Source organism: Rhinatrema bivittatum, chromosome 8, assembly GCF_901001135.1.
Source record: "Rhinatrema bivittatum chromosome 8, aRhiBiv1.1, whole genome shotgun sequence".
Classification (NCBI taxonomy): Eukaryota; Metazoa; Chordata; class Amphibia; order Gymnophiona; family Rhinatrematidae; genus Rhinatrema; species Rhinatrema bivittatum.
Window position 1 is genome coordinate 99,841,155 of NC_042622.1, and position 17,127 is coordinate 99,858,281.

The following is a 17,127-nucleotide window of genomic DNA, read 5'->3' on the forward strand; positions in this document are numbered from 1 at the left end:
ATGACAAACTGTTTAACACTCCGCCTTATAAACCATAATGTTTAAATTTGTTCTAATTCTTGCCCCCAGTAATATGTGAAATTACACAAAGCTCTTAAGGGACCTGCCCAGTAGCAGTGCTGGGTAATGAGTGTGATTCTTGCATCAAATGTGCAACTACTCAGATAACTCTGGACACTAGGCAGTGACACTGAGTGGCTGGATTTAGAGCCCATGATTGCAGGGTTCCAGAAGGAATCCTGGCACATGGCCCCCAGCCCAGGACTATCATTGTGATGAGCCAAATGAAATGGGTTACAAATTACAGGTAAGTCACAAATGAAAAGTTCATGGTACCAGTTTCCAGCCCAGTCCCAACTGGGCTGGAAACTGAAAAGGAATCAGAAGTGCCTGTCCCTCACATCCCTAAAAAAAGCTCTTAAAAATGCTTTTATCAGATATCTTTCAGCTTTGTATCACCCAATATCTAGAAACCAAGTTAAAAATGTACAGCTCATGAGGAAACTGCTTGAAGAAAAATTTGGTTCAGATGATTAATCTGAAAATAAAATGCAATCTCTTAATTTTAATATATATAGATTTAAGATTAAATGGTTTTGTCAAAATCAAAAAAACAAAAATAGGCAGTACCTTTCTAATATTGGAAAAATGCATTGAAGTATAATCATGCTACTGGTGCTCAATTTTGTTTAAAAGAAAAGCAAAACAGGTCCTTAAGACATTTTAAGATCTTCCAATTAAAAAAAAAAAATTAAGCAAGTTAGTATCAGGAAAATACCCTAGAACTACCAGAAAAAAAAACCTCACACACCCAATATTTCCTGCCTGTCAAACCCTGTCAGACTTGTATTCCAGGGGGAAAAAGGGGTGGCCCTGGTTCAATAACTGCATCGATCTATACTGTAGGGATGTGAATCGTTTATCTGACGATTGAAAATATCATCCGATATTTTCAAATCGTCAGATATCGGGGGGTCCCCGATACCGATAGGAAACCCCACGATTAATTTAGTGGGTTTTCTTATCCTTATGGGGGGGGGGGGGGGGCAGGAAGAAAGGACACAACCTAAAAATACAACCTGACTCTTTAAAATGAGTTTGTTAGTATCCCCCACCCGCCAGACCCCCCCCCCCCCCAAAAATGTGTAAATACCTGGTGGTCCAGCGGGGGTCCTGGGAGCATTCTCCCGCACTCAGGCTGTCAGCTGCCACTAATCAAAATGGCGCCAATGGCCCTTTGCTCTTACCATATGACAGGGGCTATCGGTGCCATTGGTCGGCCCCTGTCACATGGTAGGTGCACTGGATGGCCCGTGCCATTTTTAAAGATGGTGCCGGCCGTCCATTGCTCCTACCATGTGACATTTGGGGGGGGGGGGGGGGGGTCCGGAGGGTGGGGGGATACTAACAAACTCATTTTAAAGAGTCGGCTGTATTTTTTGGTTATCGGCTCGGGTGCAGCCGATAAAAAAAAAAAAAAACCCGGACTGCAAGATAAAAATTTCACAATGTGAATCTGAACCGGAATCCGAACAGATACCGGTTCAGATTCACATCTCTACTATATTGTGCACTCTGAGAAGAGCAGCCCCTGCTACACACTACCACAATACTCATATGTCAAGGAGGAAAGAAAAACAAAAAAAACAAAACTAACCTTTTAAATTCATTCAACCAGCAAGAAAAAAAAAAAACAAAAAAAGCAACAGGCACTAGAGGGTATTAAGAGAAACAAATAACTGCTGAAAGATTTAAGTCCAATCTCCAGTTTCTAAGTGTTCTACTGGAGTTGAAAAACTGCAAGATTAAAATCAAACATCAAATAGTGGATTGAGTGTAAGTTAATTGGAGGAGTTCTAGTGCATATTAAAATGAGTTTTGCTTCAATCTACTAGGCAAGAAATACTCACCATTCTCTTCAGCAAACTGTTTGGCCTCTTCATATGTTACATCTCTCTGTGCCTCCAGATCTGCTTTATTTCCTATCAGAATTATCACCTGGTGCAAGAAAGAAAAAAATTAGAATTAAACTTTAAAGATCTGCTTTCACTGTTTTACAGGAAGCAGCTTATTCGTTTGTCTTCCATGTATAATCATGTGGATTTCTCCCTTGCAAAGTATGAAAACAGCCATTACAATGCCTTAAAATTCTACAAGAGGCATCTAAAAAAAAATGTCAGAAGGGGAGATTCTCCATACTTCACTGGAAAATAAATTTGTAAAGGATCTTGCTCAAAATCAAACTCAGATTTGCTTTGCTGTCAGATTTTCTCCAGAAAGATATAGTTCATGAAACAATTCAGTTATAGAAAATCTCAGCTGTCTTAAATCAGAAATTTAAAAAAAAAAAAAGCTATTTCCATCAAAAAAAATCAGAAATAAAGAAATTGAACTTCCTAGTTTTTACTAACTGAAAACCTGATGTCCTTTCAATATGCCATTTTAAAGTATTAAGTTGAACTTTGGAAATGCTAAAAGATTAAATAGATTGATAACTACTATCTTCTATATATTTTATTCACAGGGCCTGCGTGGGGCCGAAGGAAAGAGTAGCCCATGGGGCTGCAATGGAGCTCATCCCACCACAGCCTGAAGAGGTCTATGGAGGGGGCTGCGGTGGAGCCCAACCCAGCGTGGCCTGAAGAAAGGAAGCCGTGTTTGTGTGCACGTGTCTGTGGCAGAGCCTGTGTTTGTGTGTACCTATGAAAGCCTATGTGTCACATAGGTTTTCATAGGAATGCTCTCATACACAATGTGCTGTGAGGGAGAAAGAGCAAGTGTGAGAGCATAGGTATGTATATGAGAGATGGATTGTGTGAGAATGTGTGTCTCTATGTGAAGAAAGTGTGTGTGGCCCTGCCTCCAATCCACGAAAATTTCAGGGTGACTGGAAATCAAAAGATCCCAGATATGGAGAGCAGATTTTATATTCCTTATCAGTTTTAAATTATTGGGTGTAATTTGTTTTTACTGTTTTGAAATATTTTGGGGGGTTTTGGGAAATGAGGACATTTTAATTGGATTTTTTTATTCATCAGATATTTTGGAATATTTTATTGGTATTTGGGTAATTTTGGGATATTCTATTTGTTAACTGGTTTTAAATATTTATTCTTTTTATGACTGATTTTACTATTATGATTGTTTTATATTTCTTGATTTCATTTTTTTAATGTTTTATGAAGAATGGTAATGTTTCTGTATTTCCATTGTTGCACTGCTTATAGAGGATGGCTTGTTGTGGGTTCCAGTTTGGTTCTTCTCAGCATGTTTTTATTTATACTTTGTCAGGGTCTGTCTGTGTTTTCTGTGTGAGACCAAGGTGAGGTATTCTGCTCCCACAATTTATCTGGAGTTATCTATAGGAGTCTTATTTGTTCTGTCTTCCTAATAGGAAGTATATTGGTGTTCTAGGGCCTGTGTAATGTGTAGTGTTACCTTTTCATAGATAAGGTTGTTACTATGAATGCTAGCAGTTAGGGTTGCTTTGGTATGGGAGGTTTACCATATTGTAATGGTAATTCCATTTATTCATGGCTTTGAGGGTCAAGTCCACACCCTGCACGTATTATCTAATTCCATAGGAGTTCCAAGTGTCTTTTGCAAGATTTTCTGATTGGCACCACAGCTGTGTACATAAATATAATATTCATGTTGTGATTTTTTACTCAGAAGACTGTACTTTTTAAAGTATTCATGTAAAATCTTTTATAAATGCATAATTGAATTGTGTGCACATCTATAGAGGATGTGTGTGTGAATGTAAAGGTGTAAGGTTTGCTTAGGGTACCTAATACCCTTCCCTTGACCATGGGTTCCGTTGAGTGTTAGTTTTTAAAAACATAGATTGTTAATCAAAAAAATCCCAGCTCCCTCCAGCAAAGGAGAGACTGGATGATGCGGGGGAGGGGGGGGGGGGAGCACAGTAATTGTTCGCACAGGGAAGCAAAAAAAGCTAGCACCAGCCTTTTTTCATCAGGTGTGAGACTTTGTAGTAAATCCAATTTTCATAACCTTAGGCAAACTCAATGGTTAAGCAGCAGTGCTTTGCACTATGATCCAGAAGGTATGCGTGAGACTCCTGTAAGGCTAAGCCAGTCACCCTAAAAAGGCATATACAACTGAACCAAAAGGAATGCAGGCCCGAGCAACACAAGATGGAAGTTGAGCCATGTGATGACCCCTTCAGTTTTAATGCAAATGGCAGCAAAGTCTACATTGAGAAGAAGCTATTTTTCTCCATGTCAAGCAATGTCTTCACCTTAAAATTTAGTTGGCACCACCAGACAAATTTGCTGAATTTGTGGCCTTTACAAAATTGTATCCAGTCATGAGGCACAATGCTATTCATCAGATGTCTTCCAGCCCATATTTTCACCCTTGTGAAAATGTGCACACACATACCAGCCAAGCCGTCATATTGGAAACCCACTAATCCTATGCCAGGGGATTGTGGTAATTGCCAATCAATATTGATTTTTGGATCCTATGCGTATGTATGAAGTTGTAATGAAGAAAAGACTTTGGACTTATAGATTTAGAACTACAAACCCTTGTGAACTTTACATACACAGGACTTTGCACCCCAGACTTAATGAAGCCTCATACTAAGCTTCAAGACTGAGCTCCCACCTTAGTCCAACCCTTCTCCATTAACTTTCGGAGTACTTGCCAATATCATCCTTGCACAAGCCTTTGCAAGCTAGACCAGTCTTCACTCTTGCCTACATAACTTAGAGCCTTCTGTAATGCCACTCAAATAGTGGTGTTAACCTGTTATTTGCCTGCCAAAGGTCCAACTGATTGTCCTCCATGCCACAAGAAAGGACTCTGACCAGACCCTTTGAGACTAACAGATTGCAATGGAGAGAGAGACAGCCTGAGATTGTCCCCGAGATGTCTTCATATATCCTGAACAGTGTAACATTAATTGGCTAAATTATAACTTTAAGCTGGGTAGTTAACTGGCAATGTGTTTGAGATATGTAAGTTAACTCTGGGCTAGACACAGGCATTTTCATAACCTTGTAGCAAGAGTGATTTACTCAAACCAAACTTAACACAATATCTATCAGATATAAAGTCACTATCTTTAATACTGCTATTATAAAATTATGTACCTCTCTCTTTATATGAACTTGGACTATTTTATCTGATTTAAATGTCAGATAGACCAATAAAGATTAATTATCTCATATGCTCCCAAGCCTAATTTCTGCTCCTTGGGCTAGTCAGATCTGTGAATGGTACAAAGGAAGTACTCATAACACCTTGAATAGGAGGGATTTCCCACCATCACATAATAGCGACCGACATCTATTAGCCAAGCTTAAGGTGTATGTACAGCAGATTCTGGAAGGAGCTGCATTCCAGACCCTGGCCAAGGGCTGTCACTACAATGGGCTAGGGGTTATAAAGCAGAGTTGGTACCTGTAACAGGTGTTCTCACAGAACAGCACATATGGGTGACATCATCAGGATGGAGCCCAATCACAGAACACTTTTGTCAAAGTTTCCAGAACTTTGACTGGCACCTACTAGGCATGCCCAGCATAGCACCAACCCTGCAGCCAGCAGGGGTCCCCCCTTCAGTCTTGTCTTATAGTAAAACGTACATGCGAAAATAAAATAAGAAAACGTAAACGAACCCAACTCCGCGGGGTGGCAGGCGGGTTTTGGGAGGACTACCATCCTGCTGTCCTGTGAGAACACCTGTTACAGGTAAGCAACTCTGCTTTCTCACAGGACAAGCAGGATGGTAGCCCTCACATATGGGTGAATACTGAGCTGAGGATGCCTGAGCAATGCACCAAATGTACCCAAAGACATGCAACAGGCACAAAAACTGGGGTAGAATTTGGTAGAGGGCATCCTGAACCCTAATGAGTTGGCAGAAGATGTTGGCAGAAGATGTTGGTACCTCAGTTCGCAAATAAGTTGTGAAGCACAGACTGGCCAAAGAAAGAATCTTGTCTGCCAGACTTGTCTAAACAATAATGGGCTTGCAAAGGTGTGGAAGAGAACTCCAGGTAGCAGCCTTACAGATGTCAGCAAGTGGCACCGAGCATAGGTGCGCTACTGATGTTGCCATGGCCCTGACAGAGTGTGCTTTAACACGGTCTTGAAGCAGAATGCCTGCCTGTTAGTAGCAAAAGGAAGTACAGTCCACTAACCAGGAGGAGAGAGTCTGCTTACCCACAGGTTTGCCCAATTTGATGGGATCATAGGAAACAAGCAATTGAGTGGATTTCCTGTGGGCAGCTGTACGATCTAGATAGAATGCTAGAGCACGTTTACAGTCAAGGGTATGCAGAGCCCGTTCTCCTGGATTTGAGTGGGGCCTGGGAAAGAAGGTGGGTAGTATAATGGATTGATTAATATGAAACTCAGATACTACCTTAGGCAGAAACTTAGAGTGTGTGCGTAGTACTACCCTATCATGCAGAAGTTTAGTGTAAGGCGGGTAGGTGACAAAGACCTATAACTCACTAACTCTGCGAGCAGATGTGATCGCCAAAAGAAAATCACTTTCTAGGTGAGATAGAGATCACAGGATTGGAGAGCCTCAAACGGAAGTTTCATGAGCCGCCCCTAAACCAAGTTGAGGTCCCAAGAAGGGGCCGGAAGGAGCAAGCCCTTCAAAAAGCGTGTTACAAGGGGTTGTACTGAAATAGGTACGTCCCTGACACCTTTATGGAAGGCGGAAACCTCACTGACATGTACCTTGATAGAAGACTTTTGAGGCCTGACAGGTGCCAGAGATAGTCCAGAAACTTCGGTGTGGAACAAGTGAAGGGATCAATGGATATGTAAGCACACCATACTGTAAACCTGTTCCATTTGTAACAATAAGACTGCCTTGTGGAAGGCTTTCGTGAAGCTACTAGGACACGGGAAACCGGCTCTGAAAGGTTAAGAGGTTGAAGTATTAACGTTTCAACATCCAGACAGTCAGAGATAGGGCCTGGAGGTTGGGGTGACTAAGGCAGCAGTTGTTCTGAGTGATCAGAAGCAGGTCCTTCCCCAGAGCAATGTGCCAGTGTACTGATCGTGGAGATTTGGAGACCAGACCTGGTGTGGCCAATGAGGGGCTATCAGAATCATTAGCCCCTTGTCCCTTCGCAACTTCACGTGAGTCTTCGAAATGAGTGGAAGTGGACGGTACGCATAAAGAAGACCGCTGGCCCTCGAGAGGGAGAAAGCGTCTCTTGGCTGAAGGTGTTGGCTGCGAGGGGGAGCAGAAATTCCCTACTTTGCGGTTGTGAATTGACGCAAAGAGGTCTATGTGAGGGTAACCCCAAAATTGGAATATTGAGTATGCTACCGTGGGGTTGAGGGACCACTCGTGCGGTTGAAAAGTGCGACTCAGCTTTTCTGCCAACACATTGTCCACTCCCGGCAAGTAGGTGGCCCTAAGGTTTATTAAGTGGGAAAAGGCTTCCGCCCATATCTGTGCAGCTTCCTGACACAGGAGGTAGGAGCCCGTCCCCCCTTGCTTGTTGATGTACCACATGGCCATCTGGTTGTCTGTTTGAATCAGGATGACCTGGTTGGAAAAGTGATCCTGAAAAGCCCTGAGAGCATATCTGATTGCACGAAGCTCCAGGAAATTTATTTGGTGTTTGGCTTCCTCTGGAGACCAAATGCCCTGAGTTTGCAGGTTTGCAACATGTGCACCCCAGCCGAGGTTGGAGGTATCTGTTGTCAAGGTTATTTGAGGTTCTGGAGCCTGAAAAGGAAGACCTTGAAGAAGATTGGATTGGTTTATCCACCAAGCCACCGATAGGCGGAGCTGGTTGGTGATGTGGACAATGGCTGAGATGACTGAATCCACTGCGACTTTAGAGTACACTGCATTACTCTCATGGCGAGGCGAGCCATGGGAGTGACATGCACCGAGGCAGCCATATGACCCAGTAAGATCAGAAAGTGACGTGCAGTTGAGTTGTCGAGAGTGCAGAAGATGGGCCAGAGAAGCGAGAGTAAGAGCCCGATCCCGAGGTAGGAAGGCTTTCGCTTTTAGAGTGTCCAAGTCGGCCCCTATGAACGATAGGGTTTGAGAAGGAACTAGCCTGGATTTTGGATAGTTTATGAGGAACCCTAGGGAGATCAGGGTATGCCATGTGAGACATAGGGACGTCAGTGAGTTTGCTGAGTGGGAGCCCTGATCAATCAATCGTTGAGATAGGGATAGACATGGACACTGACTTCTGAGAAAGGCAGCTACCACTACGAGGCACTTGGTGAAGACTCGTGGGGCAGATGCTAGGCCGAATGGTAACACTCAATATTGGAAGTGTTTTGGGCCTACTAGGAATCACAGGAATCTGCGATGTGACGGAGTAATTGAAGTGTGTGTAGGCGTCCTAGAGGGCTAGAGATCAAAGCCAGTCTTCCCTTTGGAGAAGGGGAAGAAGAGAACCCAAGGACACCATCTTGAACATTTCTCTTTGAAGGTATTTTTTATTTATTTTATTTAATGTATTTATATACCATTTTACCAATGTAAAAAATTGACCAAAGCGGTTTACAATAGTATAACTATAAAACAAAATCAAATTAAAAAGTATAACAAATAAAAATGAAAAATAAAACAAAACAAAAATTTAACACAACGTTTGAATAAAAATACAATATATAACATGATCAATAACAAAAATTTGGTGACTTTAAGGTTATAAATGGATTGGCTGTTACGTTAGAAAACTAAAAAGAGAGAATGTAATATGAATAAAATAAGTTAGTAGGAAGATCTTCTAATCCTTAACAATGGCTATGTCAGGAAGCTTTCATAACAAAAATTAGCTATGGCTAATAGGTTCAGCGTTCCCAAATGCTTCCAGAAATAGATATGTTTTTAATGCCTTTTTAAACTCCTCTCGACTGGATATTTGTCTTAAGGGATCTGGCAATGCATTCCACAGAATAGGACCAGCAACCGAAAAAGCTCTGTTCCTTGTTACTTTTAAAGCAGCCATTTTTACAGTAGGAACTTCTAAAAGATTTTTTCCAGCTGACCTAAGTTCTCTCAGAGGCTTGTAGACTCGCAATGTGGAACACAGCCAGATAGAGTCTGTGCTATTTAACAAGGAATGTATTAACGTGATAATTTTGTACCAAATTCTATATTTAACTGGCAACCAATGTAATTTTTGTAAAATAGGGGAAATATGTTGTTTTAAAGGAGTGGCTGTAAGAAGTCTAGCTGCTGAATTCTGAATCAGCTGTAGAGGTCTAATAGCAGTTTTAGGCAAGCCTATATATAATTCATTACAATAGTCTATACCAGAAAAAAATCGACCTTCTAAGCCTTATTTGTTTAAGGTGCGAAGATCCAGTATTGGGCGAACACCACCTGACTTTTTTGGGATCAGGAAATATCAGGAATAGAACCCCTGCCCCTGTTGGGAGAGGGGCACTAGCTCTATTACTCGGGACTGGAGGAGGGAGACCTCCTGCTCCAGGAGTGATGAGTGGTCGGATGTTCCCCACATCAGCCGAAGTGGGGAGGTCCGGTGGAACAGAGAGAAAGTTGAGGTGGTAACCTTGAGTTACTACAGCAAGTACCCACTGATCTGTGGTGACTGTGTGCCAAAGTTTGGAGAAGTGGCACAACCGGCCTCCGACGGGAATAGCCAGAAGTGGAGGCTGGGTACTGCTCTCTAGGAAGGAGTCAAAAGCCAGATGCTGGACCTGGCTGGGGGGCTGACTTCTGTACTTGAGGTTGCCTAGATTGGCCTTTTTGGTAAGGCTTAGAAGGTCGACCCCTGAACGCAGGGGGATAGTATCTCCTTTGCCAGGAAACTTGTCTCTTGGAGTCTCTCCTAAAAGATCCTTTGAAAGAGGAAGAGAGATCAGAAAGCAGTAAGGAGAGCTGGCACAGTCTCTTGGTGGTCCTTGAGCTGCGCCACTGCTTCTTGAATCTTTTTTCCCAAAAAGATTATCCCCAGCACTGGGCAAGTCAGCTAACCTGTCCTGTACTTCTGGTCTGAGGTCTGAAGACTTTAGCCAGGCCCATCTCCTCGCACTAATTCCTGCCGCCGAATCTCTGGAGGCGGTGTCGAAGATGTCATATACCGACCGCACTTTCATGTTTGCCAGCATCTAGACCTTTTTGTGCTAAGGCATGAAGTTGGACCTGGAATTGCAGAGGTAAGGCTTCAGCAAATTCCTGAATCTTCGTAAACAGGGCCCTGTTGTACTGGTCATGTACAGTTGATAGGAAGCAATGCGAGAGATGAGCATTGGCCCATGGAATACTCGCCTTCCAAATGCATCCAGAAATTTCTGTTCTTTTCCTGGGGGAATGGAAGAGTGGGGTTTGGCACGTCGTGCCCTCTTCTGGGCTGACTCCACAACCACCGAGTGATGGTCTAGTTGAGCTCTTTGGAAGCCAGGGGCTGACTGAACTAGATAGGTGGCATCTGCCTTACGGTTGACAGGTGCCACAGAGCCAGTGTGCTCCCAATTTCTCTTTAAAAAGGTACAAGAGGATGTCATGAATATGGATAAACATGATTTCCTTAGGAGCATTGAGAAATTGGAGAAGTTCCAACATCTGATGCCTAGAGTCCTCTTCAGCCTGAAGCTGGAATGGAACGGTTTCAGACATTTCTTTTACAAAGTTGATAAACGACAAGTGCTCTGGAGGAGAACGCTTCCTTTCATCAGGAGGAGAGGGCTGTGAAGGCAGATCATCCGTATCCTGGGACGAATCATCAGTCCAGGGATTGTATGGCTCATCACCAGCTCCCATATGTTCATCAGAAGGGAGTAATGGTGTTATTCCGGAAGGTCCGGGCCTAGGCATCGAAGGCACCGATGGAATCTGCGACATCGATGGATGTGTCTGTGGTAGCACTCCGGAGGGCGGAATGGAGATCGGTGTTTCTTCTTCTTCCAATGACAAGGGTATCTGTGAGGAAGGAATCTGGGCCATCGGTTTTCTCGGATCCACCAGAAGGGCACCAATTAACTTATCCATTCTTGCCAATAGCGGTGCAAGCGCTGTGGGTATCTGATCAGTGCCGGAACAGGAACCGGCATCGATGGAGGTTTGAACCTCTGGAGTGCTTTACCGATGGCGGCCTCTTGGATCATCTGATCCAATTCTTCACGGAAACCTGGGGCATGGATACCTGGTTCCGGGGTAGGAGGCAGCACTGGCGTAGCCGGAGGGTCCACCGGTGAAAGTGTAATCGCGGATCCCGGCACCTGTCTAGGTAGGAAACGCCTTGGTGACCCAGAGACAGAAGAGGATGGGGCCTTTTCTGTTCGGGACTTCTTTGTCAGTGGCTCAGACAACGTCAACACCGAGGACTTGCATGTATCGGTGGCCTGAGCTTTACGATGGCGGCGATGTTTTTCTCTATGTTCTCCTCTTTTTCCTGAGGAGGAACAGAGGGGTGTCGACACCCGCGGAGTCTTGAAGCCGGTCAGGCAGCAGTGGTTTACCGGTGCTGGCGCGAAGTAGACGGCACTGGTTCAGGCGACGAAGCTATTGATGGAGTCGGGCTTTTTGGCCAAAAGAGAAGTCCCATCTTCTCCAGCCAAGCCTTGTGACCCTTTGGTGTCATTTGGACACATTTGGTGCAAATAAGGACATCATGGGCGGACCCCAAACACATCACAGAGACCGTGTGAGGGTCAGTGATGGACATCACTCAAGTGCAGTCAGGGCACCGACGGAAACCTGCCATGGTCTCGACAAAATTTAGCTGTGGTGCGGTCGATGGCCAGTAGGCTGCGAGGGAAAAACTCGACAGGAATCGACTGCAAGCAGGTAAAAAACTTACTGTTTGACTGTGGAGCAAAGATATTGATAAGGGGACCCCTGTGGGGTAAAAGTTTTTTAAAGTTTTGATGAAGTTCCGTGAGGAAAAATTCCTGTCAGGAATCTCTGAAGAGCTCCTTAACCCGTGTGGTTACTGCTGCGTGGAAAAAAGACAACTGAAGGGGGACCCCTGCTGGCTGCAGGGTTGGTGCTATGCTGGGCATACCCAGTAGGTGCCAGTCAAAGTTCTTGAAACTTTGACAAAAACGTGTTCCATGATTGGGCTCCATCCTGATGTCGTCACCCATATGCGAGGACTACCATCCTGCTTGTCCTGTGAGAACAGGGAAAACCCCTAGCAGTTAAAAATAAATAAAGTTAGCTCGGTACTGGCTAGTTCTGACTGACTAGAGGCCCCATAAGAGGAGGAAAACTGCTGAGCCAAAACAAAAAAAGTTCAATACTTGCCAGAAGATGTCAGAATCTGAGACAGGCAAATACACAGGCATATACAGAGACCAGAAAGCCTCATTATAGGAAATGAGGAAGAGTGATATATTAATGCTTGGAGTGTGGGAGGATTATGTATTGTTAACTCTAGCCAAATTAAGAGATTAAAGCAGACTCAATCTGAAAATGTTTGCGTAGAACAGTTCTATTTATTAACACAGATATAAATACCATCATAGCATTCTAGATTGACTTCTCTGTAAGACTGCAAAGTCAGATACTTTTTTTCAATTTTTTTTTTTTTTTAAATTAACTTACAGTATTGGGATTGGTAAGGTTCCTTGCATCAGTCAACCAGCTACTTAAATGGTTGTATGTGCTTCTTCTGCAGCAAAAAAAAAAAAAAAAAAAAAAGCTAGATATAAAAATTGGGTCTAAAACTGACACCAACATATGAATGGAATACTGCTAAAAACAATATACACTGGTGAATTATCTGGTTGGATCAAATGACAATTTTACTTAAACCTAAAGTCATTTAGATTGAGAGAATTTTTTCAGCAGAACACACTACTCCTTCAGGTGTTAAATGTTGACTCCCTGGTATTATATAGCACCTTGAAATATTTCTTACAATGCCCTTGCAGTGGAAAAGGTAAAGAGAAGGGTGACCAAAAGGGGATGGAATGCTCCCTCCATAAGGAAAGACTAGAAAGGTAGGAGTTGTTCAGCTTGGAGAAGAGATGGCTGAGGGGGGATAATGATAGAGGTCTATAAAATCATGAAGACTAGAATGTGAATCTATTTACTCTCTTTCAGATAATACATGGTCTAGAGGGCACTTCATGAAGTTAGCAAGTAGCACATTTAAAACAAAATCAGAGAAAGCTTTCACTCAACGCACAATTAAGCTCTGGAATTCATTGCCAAAAGATGTGCTTAAGGCGGTTAGAATAGCTGGGTTTAAAAATGGTATGGACAAATTCCTGGAAGAGAAGTCCATACATAAACTGCTATTAATCAAGTTGACTTCATGAATAGCCACTGCTTATTACTGACATTAGGAGCATGGGATCTATTTAATGATGGGTACTTGCAAGGTACTTGAGAGTGGATTGGCCATTATTGAAATCAGGATGCTGGTCTGACCCAGTATGGTAACTTATGTTCTTTCTAGTTGAAACTTCTCTCCTTAGAACACTAGGTATGTAAGACAAACCAGCACTGTCAGGCTGATGCAATATAGTGCGCTTGGCCAAGCACACAGCTTTACACATATTTTGAATATGCGTCCAAAACCCCTCATGCAATAAGGGGATTAGCGCATCCAAACCAGTGTAGCGCAAATAGCGCTCATCACAAATTCATGTTGATGAGGCTATTAGCTATTACCCAGATGCAAAACTGCCACATGGCCACAGCGCCCATTTTAACGCTGCAAATTTAATGCCTGCCCAGGAGCAGGCAATAAAAGCATGAGTGCTCAAGAGCTGGGGAAAAACCCCCCAAAATATCTTTTCGGTGATTCCTCCTATTAGTATCCTAGCGATACTAAATAGGAGGAACCCACAGAAAGGAACATCCCCAAGGTCTGGCCCAATCAGGACCCCTACCGGCAGTAAGTGAGGGAGCGAATACATGAATATTAAGAGTCAGGCACTTGATATTAATTTATTCACTCCTTAACTTCCTGCCGATTGGTCCATTCACCATCACATGTCAGTGAAAGGACCAACGCCCTTTCAGATGGTAGACCTGAAAGAGGAAACAGGAACAGCCCTGCCAGTGGTGGGGAGGGAGCTCTAGCCAGGCTGTTCTAGATGCACAGCCACTTCTAGGTGCCCGATGCAGAGTGCTAGGAATGCACAAAACCTATTGCATGTCCCTTTTAGTGCAGCAGCTTATTTGCCTACTGCATCGAGCGCCCAGGTCCAATGGATGTGTGTGTGTGTGTTCAAAAAATGTGCGCCCAGTTTGGATGCACTTTTTTACACACTGATATTGCATCAGCCTGCGTGTGTGTAGAACCTACTCTATATATGAGCAGCGACCAAAAGTTGTCGGTTTAACAGAGGAGCCACTGCTGTGGTTGGGCCCAAGCACTAAAGGAGTTGCTGCTTCTACCTAGAAAATTTGTCACTGGAGCCACTAATTGTTGACTGAAAGAAGGAATACAAATATTAGTCCCTCCATATAAATTCTTGTATTTGCCCATTGTTACAAAAGCATGTGACCAAAATTCAAATTTTTAAATTAGCTAATCATATGCAACAAGACACAATCAGGCACACCATTATTTGCATCAACTATGTAACCAAACCAAATGTTGCCTTGAATAGGTAAGAGTTCTCTTGTTTTGTACATTTGAAAACAAATTGTTAAAAAAAAAAAATTTAGGATCATTGGCCAGCATTGCATCTTACCTAGTTATATCGTACACCATAAGTGCTCCTGCAGCTCCTCTGTAGTAGCTTCTTGTTACTGCCCTAAATCTCTCCTGCCCTGCTGTATCCCAAATCTGCAGTTTAATTTTTTGGCCACTAACTTCAATTATTCTTGTACCAAACTCAACGCCAATTGTGTGAGGACAATCAGCCATAACTGTAAAAGAAAAATTCATAAAGCCATTAATCAACACTCCATGAGCCAAATGATAACTCAGTACAATAGCTTATTTGCTAGTTCTATGCTATAATATGGCTAGGGACCTTCATTTTCAATTTATTTTTCCTGGGAATTTCAGTTTGTTATAATGAACAAAAATGGGAGAAATTCAGTGGAAACCAGTTATTTTTCCCCACTGATTTTCTCCCATTTTTGTTATAAGAAACAGCTATTCCGGGGGGGGGGGGAACAACCTGAAAACGAAGGTCCCTAGATATTGTTCTGTTTGTAGTCAGAAATTTATCTTCTCTCCTACTTTCTAGTTGAGACTAGGCCATGTGATGTTGCATGAGCTTGAAATTTTGAAATTTAAAAATACGTATAGTTTAACTCCCTTTTGCAGTAATTTATTTGTAATCAACTCTTTGCCTAAATAGATATGGAAGTGAGTGAATTGTTTTTCAGCCAATCCAAAAGTTCTCCCTTCCCCTCCCCATGCATAAGAGTGGTACCATCTTACACACACACACACAAAAGCACTTAAGTTTTCAAGTAAACCACACCAAAAATCTAATTCAGTGTATTAACCAAAATCAATTTATTTATTGTTAATACATTAACAATGATTTTTTCAATTTTTTACATAAAACCACTCATGTTTATTGATCCCTTATGATGATATATTACTTATTTCATACAAACATCTTAACAGTTTTCCAAAGAACCATATCAACCTTAACCCAACTGTTAATAGCCCTCAACACTGTTTTACTTCTAACCTCAATCTGTCCCTAAAATATTTTACATTTCTGATCATCTGATATTGATTGTTGTTGGTCTTTAATATCGGAAAATACCACACTATGTTAAATACCTTATGCGTATATCCACATAATACTATATAACCCTTAATCCATACTACAGCTTGATGTATAGATCACTGTTTATGATTAACACCACCACATGTGGATATCCAAAATATGTTTGTTAACCCCTCATCCGTGGCACACCACTGATCTATACATCAAGCTGTAGTATGGTTTAAGGGTTATATAGTATTATTATGTGGATATACGTATAAGGTATTTAACAGTGTGGTGTTTTCCAATATAAAAGACCAACAACAATATCAGATGATCGGAAATGTAAAATATTTTAGGGACAGATTGAGGTTAGAAGTAGAACAGTGTTGAGGGCTATTAACAGTTGGGTTAAGGTTGATATGGTTCTTTGGAAAACTTATTTCATACAAAACATCTTAACAAGTAATATATCATCATAAGGGATCAATAAACATGAGTGGTTTTATGTAAAAAATATTGAAAAAATCATTGTTAATGTATTAACAATAAATAAATTGATTTTGGTTAATACACTGAATTAGATTTTTGGTATGGTTTACTTGAAAACTTAAGTGCTTTTTTTCTGTTTTCCCCAAATAATTTGTTCTTGGGGGTTTTTTGTGTGTGTAATATCAGAAAGCACACGTGAAATATACACACATATATACACACATATATACACACACACACACATATATATACATACATACACACACTTTCTTCTACAGTTACAGTCTGAAACGAATTCTGTGCACAAGATGGTACCACTCTTATGCATGGGGTGGGGGGGGCGGGGGGGGGGGAAGAGGAAGGGAAGGGAGAACTTTTGGATTGGCTGAAAAACAATTCACTCACTTCCATATCTATTTAGGCAAAGAGTTTATTACAAATAAATTACTGCAAAAGGGAGTTAAACTATACATATTTTTACATTTCAAGCTCATGCAATATCACATGGCCTAGTATCAACTAGGAAGTGGGAGAGAAGATAAATTTCTGACTACAAACAGAATAATATCTAGGGACCTTCGTTTTCAGGTTTTTTTCCCCCCTAGGAAGCTGTGTTTCTCATAACAAAAATGGGAGAAAATCAGTGGGGAAAAATAACTGGTTTCCACTGAATTTCTCCCATTTTTGTTCATTATAACAAATTCCCAGGAAAAATAAATTGAAAATGAAGGTCCCTAGCCATATTATAGCATAGAACTAGCAAATAAGCATGCATCATTTTTGCAAAATCAAAATAAGGTAATTAATGCACAAAAAAAAAAAGCCATGCTGAACATAATAATTTTCATTTCACACCTAAGATAAATCACAAGACAAAGGAGAACATACACCTAAATATATTTCTTGCTAAACAAATTCAGGGCCTTTTTTTGCTAAGGATTTCTCCCATAGACACAAAATGGGAAACATGTTTTAATAAGCTAGCCCCTCGGTCTGCAATAAATTAGT

General features: G+C 41.8%; 1 protein-coding gene across 1 annotated transcript in view; it reads right to left on the minus strand.

Annotated features, from left to right (window-relative positions):
- Positions 1-17,127, minus strand: part of RAB14 (RAB14, member RAS oncogene family) — a 96,960-nt gene that overhangs the window by 9,658 nt on the left and 70,175 nt on the right. The window contains 3 exon segments of the mRNA XM_029612527.1: positions 1,911-1,998; positions 12,542-12,608; positions 14,647-14,824. Of these exon segments, the coding sequence (XP_029468387.1) occupies positions 1,911-1,998; positions 12,542-12,608; positions 14,647-14,824 (333 nt within the window).